Source organism: Thalassophryne amazonica, chromosome 7 (assembly GCF_902500255.1).
Source record: "Thalassophryne amazonica chromosome 7, fThaAma1.1, whole genome shotgun sequence".
In the NCBI taxonomy this organism is placed as follows: domain Eukaryota; kingdom Metazoa; phylum Chordata; class Actinopteri; order Batrachoidiformes; family Batrachoididae; genus Thalassophryne; species Thalassophryne amazonica.
Genome location: NC_047109.1, coordinates 85,657,286 through 85,679,732, shown reverse-complemented (window position 1 = coordinate 85,679,732; position 22,447 = coordinate 85,657,286). Strand labels below are relative to the sequence as shown.

The window sequence follows — 22,447 nt, the reverse complement described above, 5'->3', positions numbered from 1 at the left end:
CACACACACACACACACACACACACACACACACACACACACACACACACACACACACACACACAAAATCATAAAATAAAGACAAGCAGTCAAGTTACATCTGAAGCCTTATTTCTAGTCACAGCATCCTGGTGGTGACAAAAGCTAATACTGCTTATATTCAAATGATGATATAATGCAAGGTTGTTGTCACAGAGTTAATGCAACACTGTACAGGCATACGTACAAACCCAAAACCCTTCCCATGCTTTTACTCACAGCTAATCGCAGAAGCCTTTCAGTCATTCTGAACAGATCCATGTCCTACATAAGAGGAGACAAACAATTTCACAAACCAGGTACAGAAAGATCAGTTTGTTCTGTGTAGCACACTTTCTAAAAACTTATCTCGGTATGCTTTACACTGAAAACAAAAGAAAAAGGGGACAGTAACAAAAATATGAAAACAACTCACCCACCTACATCTCTACTAAAAGCAAACAGCCTCCATAAAAAGACTGGTTGTCCTTTTGCAACAAGCCCTAATGGTATTTAATGAGCACCACTGTCATCTTGGTTTCCTTACCTCTAATGGTTTCATGGAGCTTTGAATGATGGGTATCATCCACTGAGAAAAAAAAGAAGAAAGAGCCAAATGACACTTTTTACACACATAAAACTAAATAATAGTGAGATAGCTATAGGTTTAATGACCTGAAATCACAAAACCTTCAGTACAATCACACAGGAAAGGAATTATTATTATAATTTTCTTTTGGCTTTAGTAAGTGAAAAACAAAACATGTCCAGTACAAACAAGGCCAAACAGTCTTAAATTCTACACTGGGATTATGAACATTATTCCAATTTAAATCTACATCTGTGATTTCCAATCTGTGAGCTGCAAACTCTTGATGGGCCACAGGAGATTATTAAAAATAAATAAAAATGTCTTTCATTTTCAATTTTGTAATAAAGTTTTAAATTACTCAAAATGATTAGGATTAGTGTTAGAATGTAATCAGAAGCAATAAAATTTAGCCAGGGACTTCCTATGACTTTTATTATTATTTTATCTGACCAACTTTAATGTGATATATGTGGAAATGAGATGTGTAACGGATGACAAAACCCACAAATCAGATCAGATCACTGTTGTAACAATGCTGTCGTAACAATAACTGTCTTCACAGGTGCACCACTCTGAAAACTCTGAAGTTACTACTGGAATAACAATCTGCCATGAAAATGAATCTGTCACATTATCACATCAACTTTACAATTAATCCACAGTTCATATGCCTGCTGAATTGAGGGTGGGTGGTATGTAGGCACTGAAGATTTGCAACAGTTAAATATCTGATTTTTCCTGTTACTAAAAATTAATTTGAGCCTGAGACGGTTAGATCATGAATTTAAATAGAGTTTGTGTGAGGTGGAGCTGCGCATTGGGGTTAACCCTTCATTTCGCAGGGTGAGCTGCAGGATGGCGTTAACGATTCACTTCATAGAGTGAGCTGCAGGTTGGCGTTAACGATTCACTTCATAGAGTGAGCTGCAGGTTGGCGTTAACGATTCACTTCATAGAGTGAGCTGCAGGTTGGCGTTAACCCTTCACTTCAAAGAGTGAGCTGCAGGTTGGCGTTAACCCTTCACTTCACAGAGTGAGCTGCACGTTGGCGTTAACCCTTCACTTCGCAGAGTAAGCTGCACGTTGGCGTTAACCCTTCACTTCGCAGAGTGAGCTGCACGTTGGCGTTAACCCTTCACTTCGCAGGGTGAGCTGCAGGTTGGCGTTAACCCTTCACTTCGCAGGGTGAGCTGCAGGTTGGCATTTAACCCTTCACTTCGCAGGGTGAGCTGCAGGTTAGCGTTAACCTTTCACTTCACAGGGTGAGCTGCACGTTGGCGTTAACCCTTCACTTCACAGGGTGAGCTGCACGTTGGCGTTAACCCTTCACTTCACAGGGTGAGCTGCACGTTGGCGTTAACCCTTCACTTCGCAGGATGAGATGCACGTTGGCATTTAACCCTTTAATTCACAGGGTGAGCTGCACATTAGCGTTAAACCTTCACTTCACAGGGTGAGCTGCAGGTTAGGGTTAACCCTTCACTTTGCTGGGTGAGCTCCAGGTTGGCCTTAACCCTTCACTTTGCTGCACAGGTAAAGGTGTACACTCTTATGTGTGTACTGTATTGTGTAGTTCTTTGACAGTAAGCTCCTGCATCACATTGATGAGGCACTACGTTATGTTGAAAAGGCATGATTGTGTTGGATCACCGGCTTTAATCTGGTGTGTTGATCAAAACTGTGATTAAAAGTTTGGGTGGGACGCAGAACATGCGCAGATTTCAAAGTGGGCCACAGTGTTGGGACAGGCTGCTCTACCCTATCCAAATTTTAAATGATCAGATCTGGATCCACACAAAACTTCACTTATTGAGTGTCTATAATGAGATATACGAGGTCTGTTAGAAAAGTAATGGACCTTTTTATTTTTTTCAAAAACTATATGGATTTGATTCATATGTTTTTACGTCAGCCAAGCTTGAACCTTCGTGCGCATGTGTGAGTTTTTCCACGCCTGTCGGTTGCGTCATTCGCCTGTGGGCAGGCTTTGAGTGAGCACTGCTCCACCGCCTCCGCGCGGCTTTTCATGACAAAATCTCTTGTTAAAAGTGAAATCTGCCGGAAAATGGCTGATGTCCAGCTCTTGTGATAACCAGAGAAATTGCACACGACGGTCCCAGCTCCACACAGCCATCTGTTTAGAAATGATGTGGTGGTTTCTGCTTCTCGATGGTGGCTCGGAGCGCGGCGTGCCGTGTGCCATTGTGGGCCATCCTTAAAGCTGTAGTAACACTCCTTATTCTCTGTGAAGCCCGTAAAATTTTCACCGAAAGCCAGATACATTTTTCAAATGGTTTCCAGTTGCCAGTCTCTAACAGTTTCTGAAAAAATTCTGATGGAAAAAAAGCCCAAATCATTCCGCCATTTCCTCGCAATGAAACAACGACGAGAGGGGTTCATTGGCTTCCTGTTAATTCTAGAATAGAATTTAAAATTCTTCTTCTTACTTATAAGGTTCTGAATAATCAGGTCCCATCTTATCTTAGGGACCTCGTAGTACCATATCACCCCAATAGAGCGCTTCGCTCTCAGACTGCAGGCTTACTTGTAGTTCCTAGGGTTTGTAAGAGTAGAATGGGAGGCAGAGCCTTCAGCTTTCAGGCTCCTCTCCTGTGGAACCAGCTCCCAATTCAGATCAGGGAGACAGACACCCTCTCTACTTTTAAGATTAGGCTTAAAACTTTCCTTTTTGCTAAAGCTTATAGTTAGGGCTGGATCAGGTGACCCTGAACCATCCCTTAGTTATGCTGCTATAGACGTAGACTGCTGGGGGGTTCCCATGATGCACTGTTTCTTTCTCTTTTTGCTCTGTATGCACCACTCTGCATTTAATCATTAGTGATCGATCTCTGCTCCCCTCCACAGCATGTCTTTTTCCTGGTTCTCTCCCTCAGCCCCAACCAGTCCCAGCAGAAGACTGCCCCTCCCTGAGCCTGGTTCTGCTGGAGGTTTCTTCCTGTTAAAAGGGAGTTTTTCCTTCCCACTGTAGCCAAGTGCTTGCTCACAGGGGGTCGTTTTGACCGTTGGGGTTTTACATAATTATTGTATGGCCTTGCCTTACAATATAAAGCGCCTTGGGGCAACTGTTTGTTGTGATTTGGCGCTATATAAAAAAATTGATTGATTGATGAGCCTACTTACTCCACCACCATTACACCACTCAAAGAAGTGCTCCTGCTAACTGAGAGACAAATGGAAGAATCCCACTGGAAACATTTCCATGCAATTTTCCAAAAGACTAATTTTTGCGATTTTTGTTTTTGAAAACATGGTCGAAGCAGATGGGGAGAGTACAACGTCATGCCATCATTTTCAAAATACATAGAAACACAATCTATAACGATTCCACATGATGTAACCTGAAGTTGGGACATTGTGTGAAATGTAAATAAAAAACATAAGACAATGGTTTGCAAATCCTCTTCAACCTATAATCAACTGAATACACCACAAAGACAAGATATGTGTTGCAGGCTTCCATTTCTAAATGAGCAAATATTTGCACAAAAACAATAACGTTTATCAGTTTGAACATTAAATATCTAGTCTTTGTGGTGTATTCAATTGAATATAGGTTGAAGATGATTTGCAAATCATTGTACTCTGTTTTTATTTGTATTTATTTACCAATGTGCATTCATTTACAACGTCCCAACTTCATTAGAATTGTAATCATACATAAAGTCAGTGGTGATTGGAGGACTGTACCTGCTGAGTGAGACCAGTTAACAGCTGGATCAAGAACAGCTGGAAACAAAAACATATACACGTGCGTGCAAGTAAGAAACATTATTTCACAACTATAAAGTGTCAGTTATCAGAACAAATCACACTCAGTTATAATTTGAAACACTCTTGGATCTAAACCTGTGGAGATGTGAAGTTAAATCTGGGATTTAATGTGAGGATTTAATTGCACGTTAAAATTTATTTTGTACTGACAATTATTGATGCAAAATGTTTCATTACCATCTCAAACAGCCTCTTCAGCAGGAAACTCATGCGGATCCTTGCAGATCGAGGGAAGTTGAGCTCATAGCACAGAGTTGGAGCAAAGACAAAGTAGTACATGTCTATAGAGGGAAGTCAATGTGACATTTAAATCAAATAAATAAACAAACAAACACACAAACAAACACAACAATAACATGCCGTCAGATGCATAAGACAAAATTGGCACAAGGAAACGTTGCATTTGATCACCTTTGAGGGTGAGGTTGCCAGGGTAACAGACTTGATCGACTCTGTTTAAGTGGTGTGCAGAGGGGCCTGTGGCACAAATTCATAATTAATGCTCAAACACAGAGATGTGACATCTGCATAAAGGCAGTTCTACATTACCAACAGAAGTTATTATATTATCAAAAAAGTAGCGTCATTATAGCTTATACTGTCCTATATCTATCCTATATCTAGCTTATATCTATCCTCCAGTTTTATTAAAGAACTGCAGTGTAACGTGTCTGCCAGCAGATGGCACTGTAACAATATAAACAATTGGCATGATCTGCACTGGTGGCCAAAATAAGTTGACCAATGGATGATTTTTTTTTTTTTTTTTAAGTTGCACATCCATCTACATACAAATGACACATTAAATAAAAAGAATGAAAGGGCTCAAGCAGGCATCCACATGCTTCTCCGTGTGAGAACCTTCTCAAGTGCATGTGTGTGTACAAGTCACTTACAGGACAGAGAGCGGGACAGTTTTTTGGCCTTGATGGCACTCATCTCCCTGCACCACATGTTGACGTCCTTATAGGAGTAAAGCTTGAGGAAGAGCACAGTGTAAGAGCCAAGGACGCACGCACCACCAACTGTGAGAGAGACGGAGATGGGCGATACAGTAAAAGTGATGCACTGCAGAGAAATAAGGGGCTCTGTTTTGAAGAAGCATTGCCGGAAAGAGGGAGGAGGGAAGAATGAAGTAAGGAAGAAAGGAGAAGTGGTACAGAAAGGATGGATGAAACCTGTGAATGGGAGAAGGGATGCTTGAGATGGAGGATGAAGGGATAGGTGGGGAAAGGATGGAGAGCAAAGACGATGATATGGATGAGAGCGTGAAAGAGCAAATGAAGAGGGTTTGCAGTTTGATCTTAAACAGCAAAAAGTAATGTTGTAGGGGAGGGGGGGGGGATTGATATATCATCACTTTTTTATTATAAGAAAATACATTTTTAAAGTAACAACTACATATAATTGAAATTCAAATGTTTATAGAGAAGGTGGAAATCTAGTGTCCAATGTCAGCTCCGTTTATGGCAGAAATGAGAAAAAAAAAAAATTGTGGATCACACAGGGAATTTCCCCAGAGATCAAATTCAGTGCTGATGAATATGGACATGAAGGACTGTTAGCCAGAGAGTGCAACAATGACTCGAGTCTATCTGGATGAAAAATGGTTAGGAGGGTCGGCCGTTCATACGCCAAATGCTGACTGGACCGAAGCAGGGAAGCCAGATGCTCAACTCTGCATCCAGTTGTCAAGCAGAACATTGAAATTGTTCATGCGAGATGTCAATGAGCTCACCTGCCTGATGCACTGTGGAACTTCACAATGCATTTTATTTAAATACCAAATATGCAGTTTGATGCCCCAGGAAAAAAAAAATGTGATGTGCAATGTTTTAAACTTGACTTATGATAGTCTCCGGAAGTGTATTATTCACCTTCTTACCCTGGTTACAGCGATGCAAAAAAAGCAAGTTAAAATCAAAATATAATGCATCAAATTGCAATTCTTGTAGAATTACATTTCTTAATAATTGCGATATGTACCGATTAACACTTCATGTATCACAATACACATCACACTGGAAGATACGTATCGTCCCAGCTCAACAATGCAGTCAACTACAACTGCAGCAAGTAATTATTAATCAAACTTTTAATTAGTTAACACTATTTTAATAATCAATTTTTTTTAAGTCATTAAAAAAAAAAATCAATGATTTCAGCTTCTTAAATGTGAATATGTTCTGGTTTATTTTATGAGTTTCTTTACTTCCATCTGGCAACAAACTGAGTATCTTTGGATTGTGGACAAAACATGATATTTGAACGCATCATCTTTGGCTGTAGGAAACATTTCATCACTTTTTGACATTTTATCGACCAGACAAATAATCAGTCAATTATTTTCTTGACTAATCAGTATGAAAATCATGATTTGTTACAGCTCTCATCTCCACATGTCAGAGTATTCGAGCAGGTTAACTGTGTCTTGAGTATGAAATAAGTTTACCAAGTGTTTTGGTTCTGTTTGGGCCATCCTCCCACACTCCCCCCCCCCCCAAAAAAAAACAAAAACAAACAAACAAAAAAAACAGATGAGGCAAACATGCATGCTGACAGTTTTGATGTGTTGTGGTTGTGACAAACTGGTGGCCTGTCTGGATTGTACTCTGTTCTCTCATGTTCTATATCACTGCAATGCACAACATGTAGGCCGGTATTTGTTTCAAAATGCAGACTGCATGATAAATGGACTGCATTTTTGTAGCGCTTTTCCATCTACATCAGAAGCTGAAAGTTCTTTACAATTTTGACATGCACTCACCCACTCACACACTGATATCAGGGTGCTGCCATGCAAGGCGCTCACTACACACCGGGAGTGACTAGGGGATTAAGGACTTGCCCAAGTACCCTTAGCGATTTTCTGGTCTGACTGGGTTTTGAACAGAGAATCCTCTGGTCTGAAGCCCAACGTTTAACCACAAGACCATCGCCTCCCCTCACTTCATCTGTATTTCCAAATGCTCACACAGTCTGACACATAGAGGCATTCACACAAGAGAATTTTTGCAGGTTGACATCTGTGTCTTTTATTGACATGTAAAGTTTAACCCATCATTTTGCTCAAACACCATATGCTCTTATGTCCAAATTATCTTATGGGCCAATTCAGGTATCTATCCATCCATCTACTGTGCCCGCTTACTCCAACTAAAGGTCACCGGGGGTGGGGGAAGGAGCAGAGCCTATTCCAGCAGCCACAGGGCGTGAGGCAGGGTGCACCCTGGACAGGACACGAGTCTATCACAGGCCCACATATAGACAAACACATTCACACCTGCATGCTAACCTATGGTCAATTTAAAGTTCCCAATCCATCTAACCTGCATGTCTTTGGATGTGGGAGGAAGCCGGAGCACTCATCAAGGCCCCGCACAAACACCGGGAGAGAACATGCAAACTCCACACAGAAAGGCCCCAGGTGGGAAATGATCAATCAATTCAATCAATTTTTTTTTATATAGCGCCAAATCACGACAAACAGTTGCCCCAAGGCGCTTTATATTGTAAGGCAAGGCCATACAATAATTATGTAAAACCCCAACGGTCAAAATGACCCCCTGTGAGCAAGCACTTGGCTACAGTGGGAAGGAAAAACTCCCTTTTAACATGAAGAAACCTCCAGCAGAACCAGGCTCAGGGAGGGGCAGTCTTCTGCTGGGACTGGTTGGGGCTGAGGGAGAGAACCAGGAAAAAGACATGCTGTGGAGGGGAGCAGAGATCGATCACTAATGATTAAATGCAGAGTGGTGCATACAGAGCAAAAAGAGAAAGAAACAGTGCATCATGGGAACCCCCCAGCAGTCTACGTCTATAGCAGCATAACTAAGGGATGGTTCAGGGTCACCTGATCCAGCCCTAACTATAAGCTTTAGCAAAAAGGAAAGTTTTAAGCCTAATCTTAAAAGTAGAGAGGGTGTCTGTCTCCCTGATCTGAATTGGGAGCTGGTTCCACAGGAGAGGAGCCTGAAAGCTGAAGGCTCTGCCTCCCATTCTACTCTTACAAACCCTAGGAACTACAAGTAAGCCTGCAGTCTGAGAGCGAAGCGCTCTATTGGGGTGATATGGTACTACGAGGTAACTAAGATAAGATGGGACCTGATTATTCAAAACCTTATAAGTAAGAAGAAGAATTTTAAATTCTATTCTAGAATTAACAGGAAGCCAATGAAGAGAGGCCAATATGGGTGAGATATGCTCTCTCCTTCTAGTCCCCGTTAGTACTCTAGCTGCAGCATTTTGAATTAACTGAAGGCTTTTTAGGGAACTTTTAGGACAACCTGATAATAATGAATTACAATAGTCCAACCTAGAGGAAACAAATGCATGAATTAGTTTTTCAGCATCACTCTGAGACAAGACCTTTCTAATTTTAGAGATATTGCGTAAATGCAAAAAAGCAGTCCTACATATTTGTTTAATATGCGCTTTGAATGACATATCCTGATCAAAAATGACTCCCAAGATTTCTCACAGTATTACTAGAGGTCAGGGTAATGCCATCCAGAGTAAGGATCTGGTTAGACACCATGTTGCCCCACGATCTTCGCTGTGAGGCAACAGTACTAACCACTATTCTGATATGTTGTGGAGAATTCAGTTCAGCAAACCCAGAGACGTTGCCATGCTCTGTGTTTGTTGAATCCAGTGAACAACCTGCTTGTTTTATTTTGTTCTTGCTCCTTCACACAGCTTTACAGACACAGTGAGCTGCCTGTCGAGTGTCAACAGAGCTGCTATAATTTGTTTTTTGTTTTTTTAACCGTGAGGTCTCTATTGCATAATGTCACCAACATGCTTATGCAGCTTGAAACATGTTTATCGTTGAATGTTTCACCCCTTAAGTGTTTAAAGCTTGACAGAATGAAGGTGTAAAATTAGTATGCAGAAAACCTGCACAGAAATACTGCTGGACTTTTAGGGATACCATAGAAAATCAGGTGGTAAAAACAAGCACTGCCAGACAGAGTATTTAGAAATGAAAGAAACTAACAAGCTAATTCCAAAATACATGCAACATCAAATCAAGACATACACAGAGCAGAGATGAACAAATTCTTTCTTGTGAAGGGTGACAAATTAATCTAGAAGGAGGGCCAAAGGTGAGAAATAAATGTTGATGTTATGTGAAGTACATACAGAGTTGGGTAAGAGTACTCTGAAAGGTAATCAGTTACTGAATACAAACTGCAGGAGCATTTTTGTAATTAGTAACAATTCATTGAATTACAAAAAGGTAACATAATCTGAATACTTTTAGATTACTTCAAAATCAATTATTGAACATTAGGCACATACACGTCATGTCCTACTGGAACAGAACCCAAAAGGATATGGGTTCCAGCTGAGGATGGGTGCGATGTGCAGGGAACTTCCTGTATGTGATCATCTTAACTATATTTGCCATTTTGTGGTTAGCTGCATTGGAAACTTCACGTTTGAAGACTACAGCGCCCCGCTCGTAGACAAACAAACAAACAAACAGGGGAGAAAACAATCTCCTCCAACTTTGTTGGTGAAGTAATAATGGGGAGATGCCTGAAATTTCCTACTTGTCAATTAACAACTTTAATGTGGCAAATAAGGAACATCCTTGTTGAAAGAGGTAGACAGAATAAAATGCAATCAGTTTAAAGTCAAAATGATGCAGACTATACTGCAGCACGCATGTGTAAAAAGGTCACAATGCACTGAAAAAACTGTCACCGTTAAACAGTTTGATGTGAGGTTACTAAATTTATTTAGCCAATGGTGCGCACACGCATGGACTCACATTTGCACAACAAACCACACACAAACACACGGGCCAAGTGAGCAGTTTGCTTAGCAGGGTTTATCGATAGTCACCATATGTTTGATAGGAAAGAGCGTGCGGGACTGCGCACACCAACAAATATATAGCACGTGCACACACACACACACAAAGCTGCATGTAATGCCAACAGGGTGAGGTGGAGGTCAGCAACACCTGGCATCAAACCACAGCAGATCTGCAACATTAACCATCTGCCTCGCTGGCTCAATATGGCTTGACAGCTCTACAGTGATCAGAGACACACACAGAGAGGCGGAGCTCATGTTGGAAAAACACACTACAGGAGCCAATCCTCACCCGCTCACAATTTCACAGCCAAATCGGGAATCTGCCAATGAATTCTGAGCTGTTGAAAATCTCAGCTTTGTTCAACAGGATTCGCATACACCAGAAATTTAATTATTCACAGATTCAAATGCATGCACATGAAGAGGAGTGCTGCTGATTTTTATTGTACAATACGTCTGACTTAGTACTTTAATCTGGCAAAATATTCAAACTGGTTCCACAGCAGGAAACTATTCCGATGACTCAGGTGTCTCTCCTCTCTCTCTCTCACACACACACACACACACACACACACACACACACACACACACACACACACACACACACACACACACACACACACACACACACACACACACACACACACACACACACACACACACACACTCCCCCTTAGGGCCCTGTCACACCTTGACAATTTAGCCAGCGTATGCCGACGTATGAAAAATGTGCTGGATACACTGGATGCGTCAAATAAGTTATGCAGCTGTCACACCATGACGATTTAGCCAGCGTATACCGACAGCCCCGTTTCCACCAAGCGGTCTGGGTCAGTATGCTACAGGTTGGAACAGTTAAGTGTGGCTTGGTTTGCATTTCCACTACAGACAGAACCCTTTTGTCTGGCAGGCAGTGCACATAAATACTGACAAGCATGTCATCGAGCACGCGTACACTGTTGCAAAGCCTCTCCCCTCCACATGGAGGCCAAACAAAGCAACTTAACATCTATAAGATTTTATTTTATTTTTGTCTTGGTGGATCACGGGATTTATTTTCATCGCGTGGAGAATGCTTAAGAGTCGAATGATGCCTGTGGTAAACTCTGACATGAATAAATGAGGCGATGTGACAACTTTTAAAATAAGCTAATTTTCTTATTGTGGCACAAAGCGCCAGCATTCTCTGGTTCAGGCTGAAAAACATACAAAACGACTTCTTTTAAAATTCTACATTTCTTCAGCCACAATAAGGCACTAAAGTATTTTCTGATGCCGTTTTCTAAAATCAGAACGCTTTATGTGAATAGGTTTTCGTCAGGCTGTGATGATGAATCCGACTGAAAAAAAATAATAGGTAAGATTAAGACTTTATATTTACTCCGTGTGTGAATGGTTTTAATATCTGTAACAGTCTGAACTGTTTGTCTGAACGAGGACTGCAACTTTCAGTTCAGCCAATCAATGGAAAGCATCAATGGATGTATATCGACTTATGAGTAACTTACAAGAAACGTGTGTCAACAATCACATAACTTACCTCCAACCTATGTCCTGCATATGCGAGACATATGAGTCGTACGCTGGCATGCGTTGAAAATACTGTGCGTGCCCAAAATTTTTCGATGAACTCGCTGTGTCACAACGCATATCAGCATGCGTCAACGTGTTTCAACATGCTCTTAACTTATACAAAACTTACTCATAACTTATATGTACGCAAGTGTATGCCAGTGTTTTTAATACTGGTCGTCATACGCTGGCTAAATCGTCAAGGTGTGACAGGGGTGTTAGAAGTTGACACACATTTGTTTTTAATTTAATTGTAATATAAGTAGTATCACAAGTCTGGCTTGGAATATGAGTGTCTTGTCCATAAATGTGTAAGCATCAGGTACATATACTTGCATAACTGTGAGGTCCTGCACTGAACCGCCAAAACATTTTTCCCTTAATAAAAATAAACTGTAAATGAGCAAGAAGGTGCATTAATATTGGAGGAATCGTCGGTACCACAGCATTCAACAAGTGATCCATACCGAGCCTCAGCACATTTGACCTGTAAAGTCCAGTTAGTTTGACTATTGTGGGTTCGCTTCACTGTGCCTGGGCCCACTTGTCCAGATGGTCTGGGGCATGCCTCATTTGGACTCTGTGTGGTACGCATGTATTATAAATGCCAACAACACCGGAACATGGATGTCAGACATCACATCACTGATGAGACTGTTCTTTTTTAACAGTTATTAGTAATATTATTATTACTACTTCAATAACACAGACATCAATTAATTCAAGAAAATTTTTGTTAACAACAGGTCTGGTTTCTCACCACCTGATGAATACAATTTGTAGTCAGCGAGCAAAGCTGCTCAATACTTCGTCATAATCTGCTACCTCCATAAAATTTTTGTTACGCATGCAGCCCACCTGATTGATAAATCTCTTATTGCTTAATTTATCATTTTCAGCATGCGAGAGGACATCAAGGCTTGAAAACAACTCAAAATAAGCCACAAAGTGAGATATGATTCAGGAACAATACTCTTCATTATGGAATGAATTAATGTGATTTGATTCCATGCAAGGCAGCACAGTGGATTAGTGGTTAGCACTGTTGTATCACAGTGACATACAGAACACATTAAATTAATAAACCATGCTCACAAACTGAAAGACAATGTTCTTGAATAGAGAGAGGGAATAGCCTTCATACACTCCTGAATAAGGAGAGGGAATAAACTTCATAGGCTTGAATAAAAAGAACTTTCATACTATTCAGCACTCAATTTGTTTGCACTTTGTGGGACAGCCAGAATTACAACAAGGTAGGACGATGAAGCTAATGTGAGCCTAACTATAATGTTTTAAAAATCCATCCATCATCCATCCGCCTGATCCTCCAAGATCCTTCCAGGACTGGGACATGTGAGATCTATGGGGAACTGTGGAAATCTAATGGATGAATACTTGAGAATGTTCCTTCTATGACTGAACTGGCTTTGAACACAGACTTACCAGTTATATTCCATTTACTGAGACTCTGCTCTTCATCATTTGGTTGTTTTTTTTAACCATCCCTTGTTGCAACCATTAGACCCTATACGTACATGGTTGCTTAGCTGCAACATTTCTGTCTTTGCATGACTGACGATTCTTTGTGTTATGTTTCATTTGTTATTGGTAGTATGGCCAAAGCAGATTGTCACTCCACCGAGTCTGGTGTGACTAAGGTTTCTTCCTGAAATCATAAATGCCTGAGGGAGTTTTTCCTAAACATAGCTGCCAATGTGCAAATAAATAAATTTAATAGAATTATTAAATGTATAAAATAATTAAATGCAGTACCACATAAAATGTTTATTTATATTTAGTGAGGTAAATTTGCACACGCTTAGCTCCACACTGACATTTTTGTCTGTTCAGTGGCATCAAGAAGCAGTTTACTCAAGTCCTTTGTGTCTCACATAATAACATTAATTAGTCTGATGCTGTAGCGTCTGCTCGTCAAACACGGTGTTTGCATTATAAATAAATAATGCAATGATTATATCCCTTTTACTTCCTTTTGTTGCATGAAACAGTAGCACCTCGTTTCAAAAATAAATAAGACTGACATACATATTCATCTTCATGGTGGATTTTTGTACAAATGTAACCAATACTCAATACATTCATAATACTACAAATAGTCCTTAAAATAGCTTTTACTTAAAAATGTATTTATTTTTTGTTTGTATTGATTAATCTTTACACCCCTAATACATGTTCCTTTACTCCATGATCAAATCACTCAATTGTCCGTTGAAGGCCATATGTGTGACCTCTTATGTCAGCTGCTACACATGGGTGGTTTATAAATGCCACTAATTAAAATCACTCAAAAATGAAATACACTGGATATAAGTTGAAAAAAATGGAATGCAGTCTCCACAATGCCTGGCTGATAGATGAAGTTTGGTTTATTTTAACTAGCAGAATGTGGCCTAAATATGATTGCTCTCAAAGTGGTCTGAAGAGTGAGTTGTACAGTGTGATCATATCTTTTATAATGCGTTTGTTTTGAAGTGCCCAATCGGGCTACTGCAGACAAAAACTTCAGCATGGAGCAATCCAAAGCTTTGAAATCTGATGCTTTGAACATGCACCAAATGGTTGCCAAGACAGTTGCTGCTTTGAGATAAGTGGAATAAAACTTTTTTTTTTCCATTTATTTTTTAACAGTGTTCAATATTTGAAGCACATTTTTCAGGACATTGTGCATATAAAACTACATGTGATGACTGAGTTTGGGGCTGGGAGGGGGGGGGGGGGGCACAAAACTAAATCTGAGGAGACCATTAGGAGGCAAACACACACAGTAACGCCACTGAGGGCAGGAGTTTCCATTCACACCAAAACACAGTATAAATACTCAACTAGTGGGGCACTCTGTAGAGTGTACACCTTCACCAAGGTACAGTCAGCCATTCATCCATACTAACAGCAGCATATATTCCAACCCATTGATCTTCAAACCTGTGAACTATAAACAGCTAAAAGGATTATGACCTATTCTGCAATTTACAATTTTATTCGCCAATGGATAGTCACCATTATTCAACTTTGCATATCTCTATTACAGAGAATAAAATTCCAGATTTTGTTGTTGTGGTCCATGCATTATTTCATGAAAAACTGAGGGGAAAAAATGGAGAAAAATAGCCCATTTTGCTATGTTGATAAAGTGGGGAAAAAGAGGAAAGTTCTTGGCCTGCGCCCAATTGCCTGACCAACTTTCATGAAAATTGGGTCATACATTTGCAGCAGACATGTTATTCTACCAGGAAGGCAGGGGTGGTGGCCAAGTGGTTAGTGCGCTTGGTTTCAGTGTGGAAGGTTCCTGGTTCAAACCCCACCTCTGCAGGTTTCTCCATATAATGTGAAGTTGCGTCAGAAAGGGCATCCGGCGTAAAACTTGTGCCAATTCAACACGCAGATCCACACTGGATTGCTGTGGTGACCCTGAGTGAAAACAAGGGAGCAGCCGAAGGGACTTAGTTATGTTATTCTCCCAAGAAGAAACCTTTTACCTGGAGTTGTAGAGGGGACGAACAACACAACTGCAGCTGGGAAGATTAGTATGACCGTCAGGTTAATGCAATGGAACAGCAATCCCACCATTTCACTGAAAGACCCCTGTGCAGAAAGTAAAAGCAAAAGCATCAATGTTTACACTAAATCTGTACAAACAACCTCATTTTGTTTGTTGCACCCTTTCCTTTGCTTAATGTTTGTTGAAAGCACTGACAGAAATACTTTCGGCCATTTAAAAGTGGCAAACCTTCATAAACATCCAATTCCTAATCCCAAATCTGGTCCTCTGTAGCTAAATCTCAGAGATTGTCCACCTTTTGTTCATGGGTGGTTGCCATCCAGAACTCAAGGCAGTTTCAGATCAGACTGACCTACACCATCATCTGGCATCTGAAGCATTAATTTAATCCGTTACTGTTTCATTTAAACTTCCTACCAACTTGTACAAGTTGTCTGAGACACCCAGTGGGAGATTCAACTTGCTTTGTTTTTTAATTCATTTTTCTTTTATTGTCTCTAGATGAATATTGTTGCATCTCTTTGTTCAGCCTTTGAAATTAAAAGAAGATTTTTGGTTGCTATTTCTTCTATTAAGGTAAATAACATTTTTGTATATTTATGAGTGCATAATAATTAATTTGAACTGGTTCATTCTTGATAAACAAACAAATCCAGGTTATAGACTATGTGTGTCAGTGAATGGGGAAAATACACTACTGTGCCCAAACAACTGCTTTATTTCCACATAGCAGCAGTGAAAAGTAACAAGTGGGTCATCCCATAACACTAATACTGTTCACAGATCTGTGTTCGATATTACAGGCCCAGCGTGTTTTGCTTTGTTACAACTATGTGCGGGTGTTTCATGTGCTTTCACAGCAAAGAGAGAAAGAGATGAAGCACACAAATGTAGGAGGGATGTGTGAGGGCGGTAGCAAGAATGAAAAGAGTTTGTATTCCTGGATGCAAATATGAAAAGCTGCCCCTTTAAACATTTGTTTACTCTGCATTTATAAAGCAGAGTGTAGCATATTTTTTCAATTTCAAATTATTTTAATTTATACAGCGCCAAATCACAACAAAGTTGCCTCAAGGCGCTTCACACAAGTAAAGTCTAACCTTACCAACCCACATAAGAGCTATAGACCCCTTGCAGTTATGTGACCCGGACACTCCCCACTGCCATGTTGCCGGTGTCGCAGAGCGAATGGTCCACCCTTAAAAATTGGTCCGCCCTGCCTCCACTGGGCACGCGTCATATCAGAGCTCAGTCACTCATCTGAGACAGAGTCTCTTCACCCAAAGCGATCAAATGATTATTAGCCATCAGATGACACGATTATGAAACGATTATTTTGATAATTGACTCATCACCGATTATTTCTGCGATTAGTCGGATCATATGTAAATTGTGTCTTATTGCACCAGCATGCAGCTGCTCTTACATAACCATCATTAGCTTCAAGCCTGAAGTTTTTAAGATATGTGCTAACTAAAAATAAAGACAATTAAGATGATAGTTCTTTCCATTTTTACTTGGTAACTAAATCTTCCATTGAAGAGGAATGCATTTTTTAGCACTGCAACGTAGCGTCATAAAACATTAGCGTTATCACATTTCCTATTCACATGACATCGCTATTATAACATTACAGCAAACACATAACATATGTGTGCTAAGGCGAATGAAATTGTCCTCATTAATGTTAACGTTTGCAGCTACAGTAACTCACTATAAACGTTAATGTTAGCGGTTAATTAGCCAATTAGCTTACTGAGATAACTGTCTCGCTTTGTCAGAATCAGCCACAACATGTTTCCTTCTTAGATGCTCCTGTATCGCCGTTGTACTGCCATGGAAGGCAAGTTCATTGCATGTTTTTCTCTTTAATTTTGTTAAAATGCTCCCAAACTTTTGAGCTTCGTTGCCAGCTGGAAATGGTATTATTTGAGCATAACTTTTCTGGTGACATTACATCTGACCCAGATTATGACTACTGCACATGTGCGTCAAGGACAGAAAGGCAGCAGAAGATACAACAGCAGTTTTGAGAGAAAAGCAAAGCTTAAAAATAAACAATGACGATTATTAAATTTGTCACCAATGATTTGATAGTTGATGTAATCGTGACTAGTCGACTAATTGCGGCAGCCCTAGTCTGAAACCGATAGTGGAGTAAGCGAACATACCAGGCATCTTTCTGGTGCTGAATTACAGCAGTACAAGGAGAAAAATTGACGTTTTGGGCACTTGAACACAGCACCAGGTGTGTTGTTTTTTGTTGACTGCACCTGGAGCAAAATTGGTATCATCGCATGTGTAAGTGCACTCGAGACTTGTTAATTGAGGATTGCAGACTTACATACATATAATAGTATTTACTGACAATGTTCATCATTAACTTTATTGAATTTTGTGTACACTACAGTCATATCATGGAGGAAAACTTAGCTGAGTTTTTTTTTTCCCTGTGGTCCCATCGTGACTTCTGTAACAAAATGAGTAGCATTTTCATTACACGTTTTTTTCCCCCATTTATAACTCTACTATTAGTGATAATGTTCGTCATTAACTTTATTGAATTCTGTGTACGCTGCTATGACATTGTGGAGGAAACCCCAGCCAAGTTCGCCTCCGTAGTCTCGTCGTGGCTTCCGTGACAAAATGAGTAACATTTTCGTGTCACTTTTTAATTTTTTTTTTACTATTTCTAACCCTACCCTTAGTGATAATGTTAGTCATTAATGTTACTGAATTTTGTGTATCCTACTGTGGGATTGTTGGGCAAAAGTCAGCACTTTGTTTCCACTGGAATCATGTAGAAGTTCTCATTCTGCTTCTGTCCACATCTGTTGTGACAGTGAACTGCACAAGAAGTCTCTGGCATGGTGTATTTGCAGAAAAAAAGAGTAAAAAACAGGAAAGGTGAGTTGAGATGGCTTGTTTACACAGCCAAGTGTATTGTGACCGGCTGAAGTTGACCTTTGGTTGTGCATGGCATCGCAGCCTCTATACTCAGAGATCACGGACCAATAAAGGAGTTCTATATTCAAGCCAAACACTCCAAAAATTTGTCAAAAACTGTTCCAATACTTTATACATGTATGGAGGGTGTCTTAACTCACCTTTGACAGCTGCCTTTCAATGTAAAGAGCCACCAGAATGAAAACATTGGACACTGCAAAGACACAATGACATTTTTGTCAGTTTACGTGAGGTGCAGTGAAGCAGTCCTACATTGCTGGGCACTTAGAATTCTTAATTCCCTGCAGGACCAATCCTGATGGGTCCCTGCAGGATAAAAGGATGAGTCTAGCCCCATTAGAAGTAAATTTTTTTTAATCCCAGGGTGATTTTTATTGTCTCTACACTATATCTCTGCCAGTCATACAAAACTGTAACAATAGTTTTGTATAATCATGATCAATAAATCATCTAGGGCAGCACACTGGCACTGTACTGTCCCAGCAAGTAGGTCCTGGGCTCACTTCCAGCCTGGTCCTTTCTGTGTGGAGTTTGCATAGTCTCCCCATGTTGGCGGGGTTCCCTCCAGCTCCCTCCTACTTCAAAAGACATGCATGTCAATTGAATTGGAAGCTTTAAATTGGCCGTAGGTGTGCGTGTGAATGTGTTCATCTACATGTGTCCCTGGGATAGACGCCGCCTGTGATCCCTGACTGGAGTAAGTGGGTATAGAAAATGGATGATTGAATAAATAGTCTGTTATCAAGCAAAAATTCCATGAATTAATTTGTTCCACTTCACTGAATATCTATGGTTTAAGAAGAATGGTTTTAACAAACATTTTTTAATCATCATTTTGACATTTATTAAACTAACGATGATTAATGAAGGAGTCAGTACAGCTGGATACCTCCAGAGAGCAAGGCTGAGAAACCAGTTCCATCAACATGTACCGACATACCCTACCAGTCTACCAAGTGATAAATGGCACAGATATTGAGACACATAAACTTGTCACAATGGATGAAGGATTCCATCCAGAGTCCAACACTGGGGACTGTGTCATCAATGAAAACAGGTACTATCCAAGATGAAACAAATAACACCCAAGGAGAACTGGCTGGCCCCCAGGAACAAACTGCCAGTAGAGTACCTCAACCAGTAGAAGACAAAGGATGGTGAGGAAGACACCATGGAATACCAGATGAAGTAGCCATATATAATAACAGTCATACACTAACTGTTTATCTAAGCTGTCCACCACTGCCTGTGGGAGGTGATGGTCTAGCATAAAGTGATGAGCTGGAGACCAGAGGATCTTGGGTTCAGATCCCCAACACACTGGAAAAGCATTAAGGGTAAGATCCTTGGGTAAGGTCCATATTCCCCAAATTACTTGCACTGTGCATTTGAGTGCCCTGCATGCCAGCATGCCAGCAATGGTGTATGCATGAGTTGGTGAATGTGAGGCATCATTGTAAAAGGCTTTCAGGGTCTCCTACACATGGAAAGGTAAAAGGACCATTTACCACTTCACTTTGCTTAAAGATCCATTTTCATGCTTCTTTCTCAAACAAAATTAGATTTTGTACAATGGTGGAATTTAATGATTTCCAACATCAAACTACCAACCACAGTGGCTTAGTGGTTTACACTGTTGCCTCCCACCAAGAAGGTCCCAGGTTTGCTTCTGAGCCGGTTCTTTCTGTGTGGACTTCACATGTTCGCCCCATGCAGGTTAGATGAATTGGAAGTTCTAAAGTCATGTCGTAGGTGTGAATGAGTTTATCTGCCTACATGTGTCACCCCTGCAATACATTGGTGGCCTGTGCAGATTGTACCCCACTTCTCGGCCAGCGTCCACTAGGTTTTGCTCCTGCTCCTGCCCCTGTGTTCAGAAAATGAAGCTTATGAATCTCAGGCTGTCTGTTTTCATTTAAGAGCACGAATTAAAATAAATACATTCCTTAATAGTATCATTTCAAATTACTACTGACAGTTATCTATCTACCTCTACCCCAGGGACTTCCAATGTGGACATTCATTTTTGTTTGACAATTCTTTGTTGAATTTTGTTCACCTGATTCTTTTTACTGTTAGTTTAGCCTAAGCAGCTGGTCACCCCTGAGTCTGGTCTACTTGAGGTTTCTTCCTCAAAAACACCTAAGGGAGTTTTTTTCATTTACAACACAATGAATTTACAGTGAAATATTTAAAATGTCTGCTTACTGTGTACATTTGGGTTAAAAATTGTTGCATTATGGGTTAAAACCCTGATGGACTTCATCAATCAACACAAGGTATTTGAAAATGTCAATATAAACTTCATATGACAATCACGTATGTAGTTTAGAAGTTCAGTTTTAATTACTGAACATTATTAGTAGCACGCTCATGTAGCTAATAGTGTGTTGTGGGTGAAAATTCACTCACTTGTCCACTAATGTGAGCCAGTTTTAACTAGATTCAGGAGTTGTCCTTTGTTTCCAATCAAGAAAATCTTGTTGTAATCTGTTAAACTTTGGTCACTACTGCTTCCTGCAAAAGTTCATACAAGAAGCTTCTCATTCTTGCCACCCAGCTTCAGAATCACTGTCCACCTTCTCCTTCATTTCCCCTGACAAAAATATATAAATGTTGAATGACTACCGGCTTCACAATCCATCAACTGTAAAAAACATTAAGCTCAAGCACTTAAAGACCAAAGCTTACATCTTGTTAGACCTTGCATCATGGCACATGTAAAGATGATTTTTCATATTCATTGCACTTTAGGGATATGTGATGACTGTGAAAATGCAGTTAATCGTGCAGCCCTAATGCCTATACTAGTACCTACATCACTTGGTAGTGAGAGAGCTTTACTTGTGACTTTTCACAACTCAGAAAATAATGAAGTTATTCTGAGGAATCTTTCTGTGTCAATGAAATGTTTTGAAAATTGCACCTACCAATTATCAGACACACTGCTGGCCAGCTATATGGATCCTTCAGAAACAAGGAAATCACCTGAACAGGGTCAACAAGAACGCCGTACCTGCATATCCAGGGGAAAAAAAAGCAAGATTAAAAAATAAGGGGAAAAAAAGAATAAAAAATAAAGCTACGTATATGTACAGTCCTGATTTCCCTGTTTTTTAAGGATAAAATTTTAAATGTATTCAGAAATAAATCCATGTTATCCAATTTTGTATTATCGTAACAGTCAAAAACAGCCAAAGTTATTGAACAATAAGGACATCAAAAGCTGTCACATTGTGAAATAAGAACACAGACACATAAACATTTCCAAGTCACTAAATATGCTTTGGTGTTGACTTGCATCAATGGTTAAGAAATACAAACATTATGGTACTGTATGGTAAATCTATCTGGAACAGGTAGTTCTCAAAAACTGAATGACTGTGCACCAAGACTGTAATTTACTGTAAATTCATGAAAATGTGTCAGTAATTGTCGCATGTGCATATTATATCTGTGTTTTTAATTTAATGAGGACGGGGGATGGGGGGCAAGAATGCTTCAGGTCTGATGTCCACATATGTAGCCCCCCCCACCCCTCGCGCAGTCGCATCTTTTTTCAATTGCTGTACATTAGAATGGAGCATCTCCAGAAAAAGCGGTGCACCCAGGATCTTTTTTTTCAGAGCACTTCACCTTTTTTGTGTAGCTGCACTGAGCACTAAGTTGAAGATCTCTAAGCTTTTCCAAACAGGTGCTGTGACAACACTACAGTGCCTTTTCAGGCAAAATCAGACAAGTCAGACAAAGCATGGAAGAAATTTGTTTTTGCCATTTCTGACTACAGTCACCTGATATGTCGCACATCTATTACAATAGAGACAAAAAACAAAAAACAAAAAAAACAACCCTCATTTGTGATAATAACTTGGACAAATGCCAGGGTCCCGCTGAAGGTGAATGCTTTTTATTGCCATACATTATAAGATAGAAATTAGCTGTTTGTTGTGGTCATAGAAACAAATCCCATGAGGAAGCCTTTTTATTCTGTGGAAAGCGGTGAGATGAGATGGTGGGATGAAGCTTTTTTTTTTCCAGCTCCATCTCAGCACTTTTCTGTCAGAAAGACAAAACAAGCAACACTGTATGGACATGGGTCCTAATACTACAGTCACATTAGCTACAAATGACGATGACAAGCAGTCGGCTATGTCA

General features: G+C 40.1%; 1 protein-coding gene across 1 annotated transcript in view; it reads right to left on the bottom strand.

Annotated features, from left to right (window-relative positions):
* LOC117514444 (diacylglycerol O-acyltransferase 1-like) overlaps positions 1-22,447 on the bottom strand; it is a 58,995-nt gene that overhangs the window by 20,163 nt on the left and 16,385 nt on the right. The window contains exons 4-12 of the mRNA XM_034174913.1: positions 21,223-21,308; positions 18,433-18,485; positions 15,303-15,408; positions 5,298-5,426; positions 4,813-4,878; positions 4,579-4,682; positions 4,318-4,356; positions 565-606; positions 258-302 (exon numbers count right to left, since the gene is read on the bottom strand). Coding sequence (XP_034030804.1) covers positions 258-302; positions 565-606; positions 4,318-4,356; positions 4,579-4,682; positions 4,813-4,878; positions 5,298-5,426; positions 15,303-15,408; positions 18,433-18,485; positions 21,223-21,308 — 670 coding nt within the window. The remainder of the gene's footprint in view (positions 1-257; positions 303-564; positions 607-4,317; positions 4,357-4,578; positions 4,683-4,812; positions 4,879-5,297; positions 5,427-15,302; positions 15,409-18,432; positions 18,486-21,222; positions 21,309-22,447) is intronic.